Genomic DNA, 20,918 nt, shown 5'->3' on the forward strand with positions numbered 1-20,918 from the left:
TGGGAGCCTTCCCAGCATGTACTGAGGCAATAGATAAATGGTCTCTTTATGTGTGAACTAACTTGCATTGATATGGGTATCATTTTGTTCTACATTGTTTGCCACCGTGTTTCCATACTGTTAAACATTAGATATTACCAGTGAATGCTGGTACATGATGAGGTGAGGGTCTCCTCAGTGGATATGCAAGAGACTTTTAAGAGATAATCAAGCCTAATTGTGAAAGCCATTCATAATTTAAAGGTCCAGTGTGTAAGATTTAGGTGGATATGTTGGCAGAAATTGAGTATAATATTCATATCTATGTTTTCTTTAGTGTATAATTACCTGGAACTAAGAATCATTGTGTTTTCATTACCTAGAATGACCAGCTTTTGTCTATGTAAATTTGACTTTGTGATATTGTTTCTACAGTAGCCCAGAACGGACAAACCAAACAGTGGCTCTAGACAGAGCCAGCTGCATTTTCGCATCAATAGCCAAAGTTTTCCCGCATGCTTGACACACAGGAGAAATTTCAGTTGGTTGCAATTTGCAACCTCACCACTAGATGCCACTAAATCCTGCACACTAGACCTTTTATAAGTTTTAGTGTTCAAATGACAAATTTTAATTATAGTGTCAAATTAAATGCTGTTCTGGCTCCATTGTTCTTTTAAACAGAATCTTTTGGCTGCATTTATGTATTTTTGCTCACAGTATCTCAACTACATTTACATTGCCTCTTTTTTCTCTACAGACCTTTATTTTGTTTATATTTGATCATGTATAAGTATAGGCAACTTAAGTTAACTTAAGGTAACTTAAGTTGTGATAAAAAAGTAAAGATTCCTCAATAAGCTGCATGTTCTCTTCTAAAATTACATCACTTGGATTATAAATCAAAGGAAGCGAGAGACTTGTATTTAAAAACTACTTTATGTAGCATGTGGTTCATGATCCAGCAAACTGTTAATAAGCCTGCCATTTTGCAAGTTCAGGTTTAAGACTTGTTGCTCTAACAACAGTTTCAGATATTAATTAAGACAGCTTGAAAGAACCAAAAAAAAAAAATCTGACTCACTGGGTCATACATGTACGAAGAACAGGGCCCTGAATAAATAAATGTAGCTGCTTCATCTACTGTATATGTGTTTACATGACAACAAAAGGCCACCCTTGTCAGAGGACTTATTTTATGTTTTTTTTTTATTAATGTAAATTACACATAATCTGACACCAAAACTGCTTTGTGCAAAATGTGAACTACAATCCACAGCTTAATGTGATCAGTGTCGCCTTCACACAAAGAGGTAGTGTATGCACATCCAAAAACATTACAGAGCGTCTATTTTAAGAGGTGGGACAATAAAAGGAAAAGATACTTCATCATTGGGTTCATTGTTTGTCAAGCACTGGATTTAACAAGAAACTGTGACCAAACCTGCAACGGTGCACTATGCAATTGAATCTTTTTCTGTTACCTCAGTGCACATGTGAGCACACATTGTGAAGTGGGAATACACATTTTAAAAAATAATATTTAGTAGGGATATGATAGTAATCTAAAGGTACAACTTGATTATGTCCAGAAATCACTGTAACATTCCTTCTGGTTCAGTTGTGCTTTGTATTTTTGGCCCAAAGGTTCAGCATTAATGTAATTTCCCCAGAAGACCTGGACTTGCTGCTACGTTTAGAGTCCCTCTAAAAGTTAGTACACGAACAGTTCTTGGTGAGGTTAGTGGTATTTAAGACATGTTTTGGTGATGGGTCTTATTTACAGCCGTTGGCTTTTGGGATCTCCACTTTTTGGTGATCCATAATCTTGATGTTCTTTTCAGCATTTTCAGTGTTCCTCAACAAAGTCTCCAGCCTCCGCTTGATCTTCTTCTGGTCCTCCAGAGCACAGCTAATCACTATGGCCTGAAACTTCTGGTCGATGGGGACGGGCGGGGCCTCTGTCACACAGGCCGCATGCAGGGCCAGGAGCCGCTGCCGGCCGCTCTCCATGTCATCCAGTAACTTTTTCACTATTTCATCGATCAGAGCTGTGGCCTTGTTTAGAGCCTCCTCCTGCTGGGAGTTTCTGATTGTGTTTACACAGACCTCCACAGCCAGCGTCCGGCCCATCAGACGGTTTGCAGTCAAATTTAACTCCTCTCTCTCCCCTAGAAAATACAACACAAGAAAGAAATCAGTGCTGCATCTTTAGAGAACACTGGCTATACAGTGGTGGACACAATAAGATCACCTATATGATGTAATGCAAGGGGTAGCGCATTGGCTCAGTGTCACCTCAGGGCACGGAGATTTTGGTTTCAAATTATTTCCCTTTTCTCATGTGTGTGGAATTTCAATTGTGTTGCAGCCTCCTCCCTCCTCCACCCTTCAATATACTGCAATATAGCAATACAACAGTGCAAAACTATAGCTTCCACAAAACTGATTTTAAGGTTCACAGCGGTGGTATTTATGGCAAGGTTACTGCACTGGATTGTACCAGAATACTGTACTGATGAACACAGAGGAAAATGTTGGTTTCTCATCTGTTCTTTAGCATGATGCTATAGCACAGCTGCCACACAAAGACATTTTTAAGCCCTTATATGGTTCTTTAGATGTGCTCCACTGGTTCTTTCCTCACCAAACTAAAGTAAACTAAACTAAAGAACCAGTAAAGGACCTTTTAAGCCCCCGTATTGTTCTTGAGAGGTCCTTCAGTGGCACTTTCCTCACCAAACTAAACTAAACCAAACCGGAGAACTAGTAGAGAACCTTTTAAGCCCCTGTATTGTTCTTTAGAGGTTCTCCACTGGTTCTTGCGTTACTAAACTATACTAAACTAAACTAAACTAAACTAAACTAAACCTGAAGAACCAGTAAAGAACCTTTTAAGTCTCTGTATGATTCTTTGGAGGTTCACTGTTCTTTCCCTACCAAACTAAACTAAACAACCAGTAAAGGACCTTTAAAGCCCCCGTATTGTTCTTGAGAGGTTCTATACTGGCTCTTTCCTTAGTAAACTTAACTTAACTTAACTTAACTTAACTAAACTAAACTAAACTAAACTAAACTAAACTAAACTAAACTAAACTTAACGTTAACGTATTTGGCTTTCCCTGTTTTGTTAGCTTTGCTAGACCCTCCAGGAGAGCCTCTTTTCTTTTCCTCTGAGGCCATTCCACCTCGCAAGCTAGCGGGCTAAATGAGCGAGCTGTCCGTTAGCTAATGCTAGACAGGTGTGGAAATAGCTGAATAATTTGTTAGCGGGGCTAAACAAATATCCGTTAGCGGAGCTAAATGGCAGAGAGTGCGGCTAGTTAGCAAGCTTAACAAGCACAACGCAGAAACCAGCCTCGATAGGGACGTCCTGGGTAGGGAACTAGCTCACCTACTGTCGGACAGTTAAGTCTCTAGCGAGGGTTCTGCTGGTTGAGGACATGAGACTGTACAGGGTATTTATAGTCCTAACAGTCTCATTGGCCTTTACAGACGTTTTGAAAAAGGTTCTTCAGGTTGGTCATGTGAGGACGCAATCCCCATACATAGGCCTATGTGTTGTACCAAATGTAGGCCTACCGACCAAAAGGGAACCAGTAGAGAACCTTTTAAGCCCCCCGTATTGTTCTTGAGAGTTTCTCCACTGGCTCTTTCCTCACGAAACTAAACTAAACTAAACTAAAGAGCCAGCAGATAACCATAAGCCCTTGTCTTGTTCTTTAGAGGTTCTCCACTAGTTATTTCCCCAGTAAAATAAACTAAACTAAACTAAATTGAAGAACCTGTAGAGAACCTTTTAAGCCCCTGTATTTTCTTTTGTGGCTCCCTGCCAATTCTTCAGCTTAGTTTATTTTTCTAGGGAATAAAAAGAATGAAAACGCTACATAAAAATAGCCTACAAACACTGCATTTCCTGAGGATAACACATCAGAGCACAGACTCTCAACCCTTTAGCCCCCATGTGCACAGATATTCCAGTTCTCAAAGGTGATGTGTTTGTCAGTGAGCTTTTCGATTAGAACTTTTAAGCCAATAGTTCATAAGAAATGACTAATAATCATTCACATTTCAAGTAAAAGAGTCTTTTAAAAGTATACTGACTCCTAAGTGGTATCATCTGGCATCATATAGGGCCCACTAGGCTCAAAAATGTAATTTTATGGTAGCCTACTTTATGGAACCTTTAATGGTCCAATTGACAAATGCATCATTTAGCACCTTTCCTATGATTATATGCCAAAGAACCATCTTTGGTCACTGTTTAGCACCATTTTCTTTTAAATGAGGACATACTGTATGATCATTTGAATGTAAATAACTTTTGTGTTCTATAATGTAAAATATAGGAGGAAAATAAACTCCATGAACTCGGGTGGGGTGCAATAACTATCATGTTGCCTCCCTTCTTGAGTTCCCTGATGTTCTTGAATGACACCACCCAACTACAAAGCAGCATTCAAAGCATAACCTCACTGGATCACAATGTTACAGTGAAACCAAAGCAGCTGCAGAAACACGTGGATTACTGACACATTACTGAGTACTACACAGTCAAACAGGGTGGATCTGACTCTGTAATAGTTTTTCTGTAATGTCAGCCTTAAATTCACAGTAAACTCGTGACTCACCAGCGCTGATGTTTCTCAGTTCCTGGCCATTCTGAATGGACTGGATCATTTCCAGGATGCTCTCCCTTTCCTGCTCCATGACCGATGCTGTCTCGCGGAGAGCCTCCACCCTGACAGAGACAACAGGACATGACCACAACCATCCATTCAAAACCACATCCTTTCACATGAAAAATAACAAACTAGTGTAAAAACATAGGAATATTATAATGATTTGAGTATCATAATATATCCAGATGGTAAAGTACTATATGAATACAATACCTACATATTGTAATTGAATTAGATGCGATCGGCTGCCTCCAATAATATTTCTATAATACATAATGCGTGCAGCACCACAGTAGTGCCATGCCTGTATAATGCACATGGTGGGCCTCTTACCTCATTTCCAGCTGATCCAAACTTTCCAGGAGTTGTCCGGCGCGATCTGCCATGGACAGCGTCCTGCTGAACTTGCTGCACGTAGCCTCGTTCATTTTCGCTTGTATTTTAGCCTGAGCCATGATGGTAAATTATTAGTACTATTATTATTATCGTTATTATTATTATGATCCGTCTCGGAGAGAGATCCCGTGTGCGATCACCACCCTGAGCTGTCCGGTTGACTGCAGCAGAGCCTCAGGGAGAAGATTTCCTAACATGGGCTGCGACTTCCTTCACTCACTCCTCACAGAAGCTTCCCGAGGAGACCAGAACACTGGTTCTCAATGTCAGGTGCGAGGACCCCCTACAGGTCCCTGAGGAGCTCCAGCTGGTCGCAGAAGTACTTAGATTAAGCTGTATTAAAATTTAAGTAAAACTTTGCCATTTCTTTATAACAAATATAGCTGATGTTTTTAAGCACAAGGCATCAGAAAATAGGTACTTATTACAACTTTTTGGGATCCCTGGTTTAGAGTGGACCTGTTTTGTATTTTAAGTGGTTAATTTTTAACATAACTGGCAAATAAGATAAAAGAGCAAACACAAATGGCAGGGCAAAGGCACCTGACACAAGAGCTACATGTGCACCTGTTCAAATCTGAGTGTTAATCTGGGTTGATGTGTCAGGAAGTTAGTCTTTCATGCCGCAAAACTTTCCTCAACCAGGTGGCCTAAATAACACTTAAATCTACTTGTGAAACATTTCAGTTATATTTACTTCCATTAGTGACTAGAATATTATAAAAGACTGTATATTTTATGTATACCATAAAACTTCAATTAAAAGCGCAGTCCTTTTTGCTAGCCTGGGGTGGTTAAATGTTTTGACAAATAAATGCCTGTTTCAATTAGACGCCTGGTCTGGCTGCAAAGCAGTTCATTTTTTTCTATGTATAAAACCATGTTGTTGGCTACTTCAAATTATGTGTCCATTCCTTGATTACCCTGCAAGTTATTCATATTCCTTTAGTCCGTAAGGGTCCTCAGATTGAAAGAATCAAAATGGTTTTGTGAGAGTTGTTTTAAGAGGATAAAGTGGTGGTGTGTCGGTATGCCTGGTGCTGTAATCCTTGAGTGCTGTAACTCTCTCTAAAGTCCTGCCTGTCGGAGCTAGATCAAATGAATGATTCATTATTGATATATTATCTGAAGCCTAATTTTTGTACAAGTAATATTCATACAGGTTTAAATAAATAATTTGATTGTATTTCCCATCTTTGCTGAGCAAGTTTTGCATGAAAGGAATTAAAGGCCTGTCCCTAATGTAGGCCTGTTGATTTCAGTGATTTAATTGGTTGCCATGTTCAACACAACTTACTGAAGGCTCTGTAGTCTTCCCATCTAAATGAGAATTGCAGGGCTTCCCTCATCACATTCAGTCTTAGAGGAAACTTCACCTCTGAAGCTGTTGTTAGATGGTAGCTGCCAAATTCTACAACCAGGAGGCTCCAGTCCCAAGTAACTTGTTCCATGAGTGCATAAACATTCGCTGTTTCCCATCTGTCACTATCTCAAACTATTTTAGTACATTGGAGTTTCCTCCATTTTCCAGTTGATCTATAATTAAACTAGCAACAATCACAAATTAAAAACAGACAAGTGAGTAAGAAGACATGGAATAGCAAAACCTTTTTTTTCTTTTAAATGTATGTACCAGTTACAAAGGCAGCAACCCAAAATACGTCTGAATACCAATTTGTAGTGTGAACTCACTGTAAAAGGAATCTGTCAGAGACCTTCTAATGATTTTGGAGACAACATGAGGAAACTAATAGAGCCCAAAGAGCTGTTGCCAGAATTGCAGCTGCGCTTAAACACTTCCACTTTATCTTTTAGAGCAGGGGGGTCAAACATACGACCCAGAGGCCAGAACAGGCCCGCCAAAGGGTCCCACTGGGTGAATTTGCACACCTAATATTGATGAACTTCTGAAGGCTAAGAGGAGCCAGGTTTAAACAGTGAGTAGATACTTAATGTAAAATGCTGCCTCAGAGGCTTCTCCACCCCGACCAGACCACAGCTCTCTGAAATAACAATGAATACCTCACTGATCAGATTTAAAGACACTGAACATTGTGCAAAATATTGTCAACCAGAGGCTTCAGTACAAAAGAAATCTGTATCAGACTAATATCTTAAAACCCGGCTGCTGAGGCACTGACAAAACTTCAGTCTAAATGGTTTATAAGGCAGAGGATGACTTCATCTGCTGCTTCAACAGCTTTGACTTCAGTGGAAAATTATTTTAAAAAGTCTCTTGTAATGACAGTGAGTAGTAGACTGACTGAATGTGGAAAAACTGAGACATACTGTTGACTTTGTTCATATTTTTCTGAGGATATCACGGGCTGTTCATCATTTGTTTTGTAAATGGATGAACATTTTCAGAATGAACTTTACACTGAAGGGAAAAAATTGAAGGGCTTGTTTTACTGGTCTGACCCACTTGAGATCAAACTAGGCTGTATGAACTAAAATGAGTTTGACAGCCCTGTTTCAGAGGAGTGGTCTAATACCCTATCACCAAAAAATCTGGATCTACATGACATTACTTCAACAACATATAAAGGTTGTCCCTGTTCCTTACAGTGCCTACAATACATGCATTTCAAGTCTGCAATGACAACAGACTGCAGTTGGAGATTCAGTGAGCACTGTGGTCACAAGTTCAGCCTCGGCATTTTGCAGCGTCATCGATGCCATCTATAGCACATGTGTCGACACACCAAAGTGTTGGCTCTTCAAAGCAGAGGACATAAATCCACAGCCACAACCAACCTCCTACCAACTGAGTGGTTCCCTGTTATGGAAATGCCCTATGTTTATTTTATTATATTTATTATGTATTCACATACTGATACATTTATAAAATGATTAAAAGCTCAGAAAACTTAGAATAGCAACTGTTTATTCAATATATTCTGAACACAAATACCTGGTACAAAACATCTCAGTGGACATTGTGTCACAAAAACCGAATCAGATCACGTCCTTAGAACTCCAGAAGACTTCTTTTAAGAGCTTCTTCCAACTCTGTGAGAAAATAAAACAAAACGAATAGAAGGATCAAAGTTACACTATATCCCCAAAACACACGCTGCAGGGACTGACTGATCTTGTAAAGCACTTTCTCAACATTTTCAATCAAACTTACATATTGAGTTGTTAAATGTATATCCTCATTAAGTTCCACATTCATGTAAACATGTTGTCACTGCAAACACTAGGCAAGGCAAGACAACATTAAGTATATAGCACAATTCATCTGCAGTGCTGTACAGAGTAATGAAAATACAGTTAAGATAAAAGACTTATAATTAAGTGTGCAGACAACAGATACAAAAGATAAGGACAAACCTATCAATCCAGTAAAATGAAGGCTGCTTAAAAGCTAAGCTGAGCTAAGTTTTAAGCCACTATAGAGTAGAGTGCGTAGTGTAGAGGAGGAAAGTTTTTAGCTTTGACTTTTGACTTAAAGTTGGTCAGAGTCAGGGCTTGTCTAATATTATTTGGAATAATAAATATTTATTTATTTTTATTTTATTTTAAAATTTATTCCAGGTCTGTGTTGCATGGTGGCAAAACGGTGCCTAACCGTGTTTTGTTCTAACTCTTAGGACAGCCAGTAGGCAAAGCCCCAGATGTTCGATTAAACTTATTGTCTTCAGTTTATCCTCAACTAGCCCATTTCAGATCATTGTAGCCTGACTTATCACATATTTCAAATTTGTAACCAGCAGAGCAACCATAACAAGTACTCAACATATATTAGATTTTTACTAGAGTTTAACTGTCTCTGTATCAGCCATATAAACACATACCTGCTGACTCTCTTTCCTCTGCACTCAAAGATGGTTCATGGTTCATCTCATCATCTGATTCATCTGTGACAGAGCACAAAATATATGAGCAGCTGATATATGAAAATAAGTATTAAGACACTGGTTCCCATAATGGTGGTACACAAGCCCCCTTTAGTGATACAGAGGAATCCCCAAAATATTAAAAAACAGTAAAACATTCATTTAAGTAAATATGATGCTATCAAAAACTACAACAACTCAAATGAAAACGCTTTTAAACTTAGAAATATGATACAAATTAAAATAAGTTTTGCCTTTTCTGTAATATTTCTGTTTTGATAATAGCCTGCTATATAGTCACGGTCATGAACATAGCGTGCAAATATATCTATAATTAGTTATAAGCTAAGCTTTGATCGCATGATAGTAAAGGAAGGTAAAATAAATGGTTGAATGGCTATTAACCAAACTATTAGAAAGTGAAATGATCTTGTGATTAGGAATACATCTGACTCCTGTGGCTGAATAGTTTGCCTACACTACTGTATTATAATGTTTGTCACAGTAATGGTAAATGGATGGTAAATGGACCTACATTTGTATAGCGCCTGTCTAGTCATCTGACCACTCAAAGCGCTTTTTACACTATGAATCACATTCACCCATTCACACACACACTGGTGGCTGAGGCTACCATACAAGGTGCCACCTGCTACTCAGTTTTTCACACACTCACACACCGATGGAACAGCCATCGGGAGCAATTTGGGGTTCAGTATCTTGCTCAAGGATACTGCGACATGCAGACTGGAGGAGCCGGGGATCGAACCGCTGATCTTTCGATTGGTGGACGATGATTGGTGGACGACCACCTCACAGCCGCCCCACAGTGGCGGTACTTGAAGAGCCTAATATTTTATGAGGTGGTACTTGGTGTAAAAAGTATGAGAATCACTGAATCAAGATATCCAAACACTATTTTTTATAAAACAGGCATTACACATATATTCACAATCTTTTTCACAATCTGATTTCATGATGGACAACATTTCTAGCTATTTTAAATCTATTTAAATAAAGTTATTTAAAAGAACAAAAAGTCAAATAAAGTGTAATAATAATATTCTGTATATATGTTAAAGTAAGCTACGCTGTGCATTTGCTTGCTACCTATTTGTTTATATTGCATGAGTGACACAGTGTTAATGCATTGTTAACAGCCTACTTTCACATGCTTCACTCTCTTTGTTGGCCTGATCCATCTCCAATAACGTCACCAGTGTTTCATCTTCGATCTCTGAAATGACAATATGAAAACAGGATTAAATGCTGCACGCAAAAATAGTTAATAAATGTTAAAAAAAATTGTAACTGATTTACCAGTGGTGTCTGCTCTGATCTCCACAGCATTGAGCACTTTTACATTGGTGGGTTCTGCTATCATGTCTTTCCTGCAGGTCCTGGAGCTCATGCAAGGTTCCAGTGTACAGTGTAGGGCATGATAGTGTTTATGGAAACTTGGTACACCCATAAAACTCTCCTGGCAAGCTTTACATTCTACATTAAAGGTCTTGTCCAGGTTCAAGGCTGCGTGCTTTGTGTGGACGTGAGTCTTCATCTGTGCGTAGGAGGGCACAGATACGTCACAAGGAGCGCACACATACTGACATTTTCCCTCAGCGGACAGATTCCTCATGCATTGTGTATACGTAGCTTTCATTTCCTTGTTGCTCTTTTCTGGACCCATGCATGGGCATGTAGGCTCGCTGGTGCTTTCAGCGACAGCAGGCTGAACGACTTCAGCATCATCCATACAGTAGTAGTCCTTACTGTGAAGACTCTTATAGTGCTCCAAGAACTCGCCCTCGGTTTCAAACTGCATGCTGTCGCAGAGGCCGCAGAAGTGGGAGCTCTGTATCTGCCCGTCATGCTCGTTCATACAGTGTCTGCGTACAGTGGACTCTTTAAAGAACTTCTGCGGGCAGTGTCCACAGATGAATCTCTGAAAGCTGTGACTGCTCACATCACTGCAGTGTTTGCGGACGGCCTGTTCGGAGTCAAAGATGTCTTCACACATACGACACATCCAAGTCTGCTCTGCTTTTACAGAAGACGTCTCTACTGTGTTCTGCTGGATTCTGGACTTGGAGGATGAATGCAGGGTGACTTCTGTGCTGGTGGACGGCTTGGCATCAATGACTGTGGTGAGCTCCTCTGGCACTTCCTGCTCGGCGAAGAAGGTGTGGCCGCTGTGAGTGTCTGATACGTGTGACAGGATATCTTCATACCGAGGCATTTCCACTTTGCACTTGCGGCAGTAGAAGAGGAAGTTGGAGAGATGAGCTCCCCCGTGGAAGCGACTCATGTGCAGGCGGGTAATTGAGGACTCTCCCATGTGTTTGCCGCACACGCCACACTGATGGAAAATTTGGTTCGCAGCCAAGAGATGCTTACTGGCTGCAGTCTCCTCTGAGAACTGTATGCCACACTCGCAGAACCATGCCGTTACCGAATTTCTGCTGAAGCTACCATTCACACTCTGTCTCCTCTGTTTGGCTGGAAATTCCTCACCATCACTCCCCTTCTTGTGTCTTTTTTGAAAAGGAGCTTCAAGGCCAGCGGATTGTCTTTTCCTCCGCGCCTCTCTATCCCTCTGGGTGTGTTGAATTTCACTAAACCTGCAGTATTGAAGCAGGGCTTTCTCCATTGTTTGGTTGACCTCCACATCATGCTGGGTCGATTCTTTGTGTTTCTCAATTTCAGCTTGGCTGAAGAAGATTTTGCAGCAGAGGGAGCACTGCCCTCGCACCTGCAGCTGTTTCATCACCTGCACTACAGTTTTATCTGCCTTTGCCACCGCACAGCCCTGTCTGCAGTGCACACTGGGAAAAAGAAAGGAAAAATCAGTTCAACAAAACATCTGAACAAAATCTGTGTCAACAAAAGGTAATATCAAAAGACATTAATACATTTGCGTGGTACTGAATTGGGTATGGACAACTGTGGAATTTCACTGGTACTGGTATCGACTACTGAATTTCCAGTATTGTGACATCCCTAATCACAGTTTAACTTACTTAAAGTGAGCTTGAGCTGCCTGATGTGACACCAGCACTTTGTGGCATAAAGAGCACCGGACACTGAACGTTGCATCCTTGCACAAAGTGATGAGACGATTCTTAACGTATTGTGAGATGGGAACTGGCAGCGCTCTTCCTCTGGGTTCTTAAACAGGAGAAAGTAAAGGGTACATATTACTTGCTCATATCATATTTCTTACGTGCTTCTTTTAAGATGATCTTGTGTAAAATAAAGCTTAAGCTGACAAGAAACATTTGAGATTTGAATGTAAGAGATCTAAATGAGGATGTACAGAAAATAAAGATGTTGAATAAACCTTACCTGTCATGGCGAGTGACTCTGTGAAGTGGTTTTTGGCCGACATGTGCTGAAGACACTCATCCCGGAGGTTGAAGAGGAAGTAGCAAGCAGGACAGGCAAAACACACAATCCGCTGATAGTTCTGATTGATGCTGTGACCATCGGCAGTAGATGAGGACACCTGGTGATCAAAAGAACATCATTCAAAACATGTATCTTCTCAAATTGATTAGTGCACTACTGTCAATCAATAGTTTGTCATAGCACAGTCACAAAATGCACGAACCTTAGATTTCACATGTTTCCTCCACGCTTCTTCAGTCTGAAAATGTTGACCACAGGCAACACAGGCAAAGAGCTCAGATGGGCATCCTTTAAGATTGATGGTGGGGTCACAAGGGGAGTGATCAAACCTACACGAGACATGTTATTGCAAAATATGCCATATTCATACTCAGGGAAATGGTTAAATAAGTATTACACCTACACTGAGATAAAGAGAAAAGGATTACCTTTTTAAATGGCCATCGAGGAGGGACGCATTGTCATAAACTCGACCACAGTTGATCACTGGACAGGTGTGTCTAGTTGAAATATTCGGAGGGAAAGAAGCAGGTCTGTGTCTTCTTCCAAAACCAGCATTGATCACTCCAGGTTTAGGACCTACATAAAGACAAAGGTACAGTATGATAAGTTGACACAACATGTAGCATCACTGTGAAAGGATGACATGACAGACCCGGGCTTTTAAAGTTGTTAACTGGCTTGAATCACCTCCAACACTGACATATTTACAAGTGAGAGATGAATAATGTACCTGGCATCTTTAACCACATGTCTACACAGTGTTTTGCTTCCTGGTTAATTCCATTTGTAGAACTGAAAGCAAGCTCCTGTTGTCCATGAGCTCTTTGTAGTATTTGCTTCTCCTGAAAGAGAGACATAAAGAGATGTACAGTAAGGCACTCTAGTCTTCATCTGTTTCACACTTGCCTTATGTAACAGATGTCAGAAAAACCTACAGACACTGTCTCAAACTGTATGATCCTGTATGGAGTGAATACACCGCTGTATTTATTCTAGTACTGCAGATTGTTACAGTTATTTGTTTTCTATGCCTTCTGCCCACAAGGTGGCACCATTGCTAAGACAACTGACCTTATTTGACCCCTTGTATCAATATACCACACAAAACAATTCTACTGTGCATTTAAAGTCACATTTACTCTAAAAATGAAACAAATAAACAAACAAAAACAAAAAGCAGCAGTTATATCCTTATTTGTGTGGTTTTGGTTGCACTGAAGCTGCATGCAAAAATAGATAAGGACCTGTTAAGAATACAAACACATTATTTGCAGAGTAGTTTATGAATAAAATATTACGTATTGATAATATAGCAGTTGTAATTCAAGGTAGATCCCTGAGACTGCTTAAGGCAGTGGCCTCTTTCCTTTGCCAGTGATGATGTCGCAGATTTGGATTGATACACTGAGAGAATATCTCAGCACTGATTACATCAGATTTGAATGTGGAAACCTTATAGTATACATTACAACATTTCTTTTGCTTTTCAATACCATTCTGTGTGAGTCATTGTGCTTTTCAATGCAAGATGATGAAACCAACTGCAGACAATGGTCTAATATAGATTAAATATGTAATAGCTATTTCACGGTCTAACAAGCAACAACTTATAACAGCTCATATCATTCTGAAGCATCCATACCTTGAACGCTCTGCATTTATCTGATCTCTCCTTTTTCTCGAGGGCCACCTGGTGTGCAAGTCTGTCCAGTGTAGATGTGACATGCGCTTTATGACGGCTGATTTTATCCTCAATCTACAGGTGAATAAAACATACACCAATTTCAGAAATCTCTGGTAAGACACTATCTAATATGAAAAAAATATTCTTTACAGCAACTTACTGTGCCTGCCAGTGATGAACAGCCCTCATCCTCACTATCACTCAGCAGATCAATACAGTCCACTACTGGTCGGAGTGGGCCCTCCTGAAGCAAGTGGAAGACACCATGATATTTAGTGTTATAAAACACACCCACATTTCTAAGACTCAAATACATCTGCAAAAACTGTATGATGTAAAAGGGTGGTTTCTTCATTTTAACAATTCAGTCTGATTATCTAGGTTTAAGATTTTACACAGTTAGTCAAGAAGAGACTGAAAGTAGGCAAATTTCTGTTAAATAAATTGTACTCGTGACTTACTGATACAAACTCCACTTCTTCCACCTCATCATCGTCCGCTTGAGCTGGAGAAGACATTTATCTGTGGAAAAACAAACTGATGTCACTGTTGAAGCTGCAGCCCTTACTCTGAACATGCATGTAAGAGGAGGGTGTGTGTGTGTACTAGGTGTACTAAGTGAGCGAAATGAGTTTCCTCCGTTGGGTGGCTGGGCTCAGCCTTAGAGATAGGGTAAGGAGCTCGGACATCCAGAGGGAGCTCAGAGTAGAACCGCTCCTCCTTCGTGTCAAAAGGGGTCAGCTTAGGTGTTTCGGGCACGTCCCATGGGTAAAAGGCCCCAGGGCAGACCCAAAGAACGGTAGAGGGATTACATATCTCATCTGCCCTGGGAACACCTTTGGGTTCCCCAGGAGTGAACTGGAAAGCGTTGCTGGGGAGAGGGAAGTCTGGGGTGCTTTGCTTGGCCTGCTGCCCCCGTGACCCGGCCCCAGATAAGTGGATGAAAATGGATGGATGGATGTGAGATATATCAGAGGGCAGTTATTAAACTCAGCAAGCGTTAGGGAGATTTCGCATTGATGTGACACTTGAGTAAGGTAACAAAAACACAACTTACTTTGATATAATACAACAATATAATATAACATTGGGTGTATTTTATTTCATTGCCTACCCACCCGAGTACTGGTGGTGATGACGAGTGAGTCAAATCTGGCCTGCAACCATTTTCGAATTCACAATGAAAATAAGTTGATTGAAAATGGGAATTTCTTTTTCACTTTTAACATAACTAGCATACCAGGGGGCATAAAGAGAGCTTGTTTTTTAAGAAAGTGCCAGAGGAGGATCCCCCTGGCCCCTGACAGGGGTCCAGGCAAAGCCCCGGATGTCCTCAAATCCTAAACACGCCCCTGCGTAAACCTGCCCTGTGAACGGCTTCTGCACCTGGCCCCTGGCCACCTGTCATTTTGCAAAAGTGGCCCCTGGACAGAGCGAGTTGAGTATCTCTTGTCTATGCACTTAAATCGCGGTGTTGTTGCCCTACATCATTTGGCCACCTGTAGCAGCACTGAGCACAGAGCTGCTGAAAAGCACCCCAACCGTCGAGAAGTTAGCGCCACTGCAATTCCTATGGTCTGTATTGAGTTCAGCGTTAAAAGTCACATAGCTAGCTGTAACCCATCGGCTTAAGTCGTATTTCTGCTACTTGACATCGGTGTGAAACATCCTACTCCGTCCCTGAGAAGTTCAACTGCCTTCTGATGTGTTTGTATTATCAACCGTCTCCTGTTTAGCAACTTTAATAGCAGCGAAATCTTGTAATGAGCGTTTCAGTCTGACGGAAGTGGTGCCTAACGTCCAGGCTTTGGGTAAGCTAACGTTAGCTTTCTTACGTTAGCGGTTGCAGCGTCTTCACCTCAAGGTAACGCACGGCAAACACGCTAAGTTCGACTTGGGTTGGCTATATTGAAATATGGTTGAAATCAACAGATGAGTGAAGCTGAGCATCACATTACCTACTGCTTACTGTGTTGGCTCCTCAGTTTGACGGAGTGGTAGCTAGCTACAACATCGCAAATCAAAGCAAACGCAGCTAGTCTGGTCTGCAACGTCACATGGGAGTGAAGCGCTCCTTTTCTATGCGGAGTGTGCCGCACGGGCGGGGTTACTGGTCGTTGAGATAGAACAAATTAGAGAAGAACTCCGCCCGTCATACATTGTCCGGGCTGAAGTGTGAAACCATCGCAAACTATCACTCTGAATAACTTAAAGCTGTACTTACCGTACACTATTAACAGAATACTGCAAGTAATTTATACGCAACACAAATGCGTGGTCATGCTGGAATAACTGCAGGTTCAAAAATATTTTAATAATGTTTATTTATAAATGCATTGTGATTGTGTGGACATAACTTTTATGGTGCAACTGTAGTGCTTAAACACAACATTCATGTCTATAAGTAATTCGCAGTGTCCAGTCCAAGTCTCTTTCATTAGGTTTTACAGTCTTAAAGTCTCTTTACAGTCACATAGACATATATATTGACATACTCAAAACTCACCACTCTTGGCAGTTAATTGTATGGATATATATTAACATATGTGGTACAAACTTAACAGGTAGGTACAGGTACCCATATGCTGACATAGAGAATCATTCATATTTTGTTACGGCTTGTATGCAAGTATATAAATAGCAATAACATCCATTTATTACATTTAATAATACTATACAAGGCAACGTATGGTATATCCTCCTGAGACCCCAGCTTTTGTTTGGTATGCATTTTTAATTTCTCAGAGCTATTTGGGAATGTAGGACCTGATAAGTATAAAAATCTAAGTATTGCCTTTGAACAGGAGAAAGTTTTTGGAAAAAAGGATGTCCTCATATGGGGACACTGGGTTTATTTTTAATAGTCAAGTGTGTAATAAAGTAAAAAACTGTTAATTTAAATACCTGACCACTGTTGTGCAAAAACAAAATTACAAACAATGCAACAATTGTTTAATGCCTTGTAACTGAATGGGTTAGAGGTCACTGTTCACATCTACAACTGTTGATTTCAATGCCTGAACATGGCTGTGCAAAACAAAATTGCAAATAATGCAAAATATCTAAAAGCTCTGTATTATATTTTCTCTGCTCTGTACTACAGTCTATGAATGTCCTTTTTATCTGTGGGAACAGTCACGCCTATTTGGCCTGTGTGAAATGATGGGATAGTACAATAATAAAGTCCCAGTGTCCTCAAGCCAGATGATAATTAAGTATCAAAGTCCTCAAATGAGTACTTCCTAATTAACAGCACTTTAGCTTGTTGCTAAAATTTGTCAAATGTGTATTCCATATCAAACTACAGACGGTTATTTAGCACAAATAAACTAATTTCAACCATGAAATCTGATCAGCTTTTGTACCTTGTCCACTTTTGTGTCAGCTGTAGACTGATCATAAAGGTGCCCTCAAAGGAGGACAACAAGTCTAAGTTGAGCAAAATGAAGTATGAGGTGCAGGAAACCCAAAATGTGATGTCCTCATATGAGGATGCTGGGTCTAAGGAGGATATAAACATTCCAGTAGTTTAAATGTATGGTAACATACATGTATGGTTGTAGCGGTATACGGGTTGTAGAGCTTGATATGAAAGTTAACAGTTTTCACACCATGTACATTTACTTACCCACGATATTTGAGAAAAAAAAAGGTAACTTGACAGAGAATCCCACCTTTATTTTAGTCATTTTCAAAAGGAAGACTTTTTACACATACTCAAAACATGGTTTCAAGTTTCAGTTATAATAATAAAATGTTTCTTTCAACCAAAAATAACTCCTCCATTTCCTCTTTAAAGGGTCATTCTGACTGATAATAATTCTGACATACTGTGAAACTGTTAAATTGCAACATTTTCTGAGACGGTTGTTGTACTGTGAAAATGTTGCACTGTTGCAACCCTACATACATGACAATCATTTATTTTGTCATCATGTAAAATTTATATTGACACATGCAATGTATGGTATATTGGTTTACTGTACATATAGACACATTCACATACACAAACAGAATGGCTGTTGCATATTAGGTAGGGGCGGGGGAAAAAGCGAGATAGCGTAGTATCATGATCTATTGTGTGGCAATATTGTATTGTTAGACGGACACTAAGTATACATTTTTTTTTAAATTAAATTATTGATATTACAAATACAAATTAAACTTTAGGTAGCCTACTAGAATAGTATTACTAGTTGCTTTGAGTTGAGATGAACAGACTGTTACATACTGATACATACCTACAGATTGTTTGTTTGGATGCAAAATTGGTCTTTTTAATACTATAAATAAAATGTTTTTCTCGTCACACTTTGCTTGCCTGTGTCTTTTATTTGACTGAAGAAAAAACAAACGCTCTAAATGACATCAGTTCATCCCAAAAAATTACATAACCCATGTTGGATTATGATTAGAGTTGGTTCCTATTTTTTGCTCTAATCCTAAAAGGGTCTGTTCATTGCACCTGCCTCATTTCAGAGCCTTTTAGAACAACAGAGTACATTTCACTACTTAAAATGAATTATGTCAGACATACATATTGCATTACTAATGATATATTGTAGTAACATTGTTGGTGTATTATAGGATGGAAATGCACATTACGTTCCCTATAAACTGTGTCACTGTACTGTTGAGCTTCACAGAAACACATAGGTCTGTAATAGTAGTTAATAGTATGACAGCATCATGGTTTGGTCAGCCGACTCTGCAGCAGATTACTGCGATGCTCAGCTGAATCTGCTGACTCTCCCTGCCCCTGTTAGAAAAAAATAAATAAATAAAACTTGCGTCTCTGCTGAGTCATGCATTGTACCCTACAATAATGATATCAATAGTCTGGGCTGTCTTCTTTGAACCTGTGCGCTTTACGCGGTGTGCTGTGCGATGCTTCACGTATGTCAGTCAGTGTCTTTCTCCTCATCTTGAGCTCTCAGCAGCAGCGACACATCGGCAGGAGAGGAGCCTGCTGTCTGAGGCTGCGGGATCTGTCCTACATCTCGCCTTATGATGATTGCTGCGGCGTTTTTGGTGCTGTTAAGGCCGTACAGTATCCAATGTGTGCTGCTCTTATTGTTGCTTTTGCTCGGGACTATAGCGACTATTTTGTTTTTCTGCTGCTGGCATCGCAGGCTCCGTAATGGGAAACATCCAATAAAATCAGTGCTCTCCGGACGCACCAAGAGCCGCGGTGAGTAACGCAGGCCAGCCGCATCTCCTCATCCTGACAGCTAATGTCTGTAACTGCATATTCTGGATGTATTCTGTCTGTTTTATATCATATAGCAAGCTGTAAAGTCTACCCATATCTGCAGTATGGGCTGTAGGTGACAACATATGCGCACTCATATTGACTGTGAAGACACTGAGGGTGTTATTAGTTTGTAGCTTAAAATATCTGTATTTATTATTGATTATATAACAGTCTATAGTTGGTATCTGCCATGTCATACTTGAATGTAAATGTTCTCATACTAACATCTGTTATCTGTCCCATAGTGGGCCTCCGGTCACATCATTTTCGATCAGAGGTAGGATGAACTTTTTTAATTATGAGCCTGACTCAGTCCCCTGTGATATCAAACAGCTAGAATGACATCAGGAGTTAGATACGTGAACGCCTCATGCAGTTATGAGCTTCCAGAATAATACGAGAGATGCTTCACCCAAAAGCCTGCTTCTTTGGACTTTTACAGTTAACTGCATGACTATTTTAAGGACCGTGATGTGCGCAATGCGCATGTGTTACCATCAATAAATAATGTAGGAGATTCTGCAGTTTCATTCTTTGAGCAGAGTTGAATATCTGTACAGTGTTCTCAGAAAGGCTTAGGTTAAATCTGAGGTGTAAGTAAGCCAGGAGAAAAGCAAACTATTTTATGATACATAGCCTAAGCTATTTACAGTATGTCATCATGTTTGATGCCAAAATGTGTTAAGTAGAGATTCAGCCGCTCTGTTTCCGTTTTACGCACTTTGCTTTCAAAATAAAACTAGGAAAATGAAGTCTTATTAAAATGCATGGAAAGAACTTAAAACCACAACCACCTCCAAATAAAAAAAATGTATATCATGGCAAAAGCTGTCTTAGTAAACATAAGTATTTCAATAATTGATCTTCCTTGCAGGGTATCATTTATTTTTTAAATTTTCTGTAATTTAATTCAATCTAAAAAGGGGTTTGTGAAAAGTAATGTGGCACATTTCAATAAACTTTAAGCAAACTCATTATTTATTGATATTGAAAGTGCCATACACTGTAGGCCTTTGAGTTTTGTTACTGTATATTGCATTTGCATTTAATATGCCTAAAAATAAAACTCACTATACTAAAGTTATTATGTGAATCTCTGTGGTTTTGAAGTTCCAAATGTAAAAGTTTCAAATAGTTACCTTCCTTTGCAGGTTATGTTATTGAACCACAGGACAATGAATCCCCACCGGCTCAGTACTGTGGCCGGTGGGGATTCAGTATCATGTTCAAGGGCACAACAGCATGACAGCTGCTGAGCCTACATGTTGAAGAGTCTCCCATCCTTACCTTCAAAAATGTTCAGTGAAGGAAAACTATGTGTCAATTTGTGAGATTGCATAGTTTGTTTTTCCTTTTCCTGTCGTGATTGGAGTTGCTGACTCATCTTCCTCTAACACTTCTGACTCTGAAATCTAGGTCATATACTACAACAGTGCCTCCCCAGCCTGAATCACAATTAGTATTCATATTATGTTCAGAGCTGTTAATTTCTCTTGCCATGTCTGCTCACAGTATAATCTGTTCCCAGTCTGACATTTGCTCATGTTTCCCAGGGCTTCAGGCACAGTCCACGTCACGCGAGAAGGAGCATACATGCTCGAGTGACAGAGGAAAAGCCCAATCTGGTCGAGATTCCTGAGAGTGAACCCGATTCATCGTCGACTCTGAGAAAA

At 39.9% G+C, this 20,918-nt stretch overlaps 2 protein-coding genes across 4 annotated transcripts; both read right to left on the reverse strand.

Moving 5' to 3' along the window:
* Positions 1 to 1,158: 1,158 nt before the first annotated feature.
* Positions 1,159 to 5,499, reverse strand: bag2 (BCL2 associated athanogene 2). Its single transcript, XM_050071525.1, has 3 exons — positions 4,995 to 5,499; positions 4,611 to 4,720; positions 1,159 to 2,150 (listed from the first exon to the last, which is right to left on the reverse strand). Exons 1-3 carry the CDS (start codon positions 5,114 to 5,116, stop codon positions 1,756 to 1,758), a joined length of 627 nt encoding a protein of 208 aa, XP_049927482.1. The 5' UTR covers positions 5,117 to 5,499; the 3' UTR covers positions 1,159 to 1,755.
* A 2,428-nt stretch (positions 5,500 to 7,927) lies between these two features.
* znf451 (zinc finger protein 451) lies at positions 7,928 to 17,761 on the reverse strand. Of its 3 annotated transcripts, none has more exons than XM_050071695.1 (13): positions 15,954 to 17,760; positions 14,453 to 14,513; positions 14,152 to 14,235; positions 13,950 to 14,063; positions 13,038 to 13,149; positions 12,733 to 12,883; positions 12,507 to 12,633; positions 12,242 to 12,401; positions 11,917 to 12,064; positions 10,220 to 11,721; positions 10,065 to 10,136; positions 8,858 to 8,920; positions 7,928 to 8,069 (listed from the first exon to the last, which is right to left on the reverse strand). In XM_050071695.1, exons 2-13 carry the CDS (start codon positions 14,507 to 14,509, stop codon positions 8,029 to 8,031), a joined length of 2,631 nt encoding a protein of 876 aa, XP_049927652.1. In that variant the 5' UTR covers positions 14,510 to 14,513; positions 15,954 to 17,760; the 3' UTR covers positions 7,928 to 8,028. The 3 variants fall into 3 exon arrangements, with proteins under 3 accessions (XP_049927652.1, XP_049927651.1, XP_049927653.1); XM_050071694.1 differs by having other exon boundaries at positions 15,950 to 17,727; XM_050071696.1 differs by lacking the exon at positions 7,928 to 8,069 and adding an exon at positions 8,101 to 8,259 and having other exon boundaries at positions 15,950 to 17,761.
* Between the last annotated feature and the right edge of the window lie 3,157 nt (positions 17,762 to 20,918).

Source organism: Epinephelus moara, chromosome 19 (genome assembly GCF_006386435.1).
Source record: "Epinephelus moara isolate mb chromosome 19, YSFRI_EMoa_1.0, whole genome shotgun sequence".
NCBI lineage: Eukaryota > Metazoa > Chordata > Actinopteri > Perciformes > Serranidae > Epinephelus > Epinephelus moara.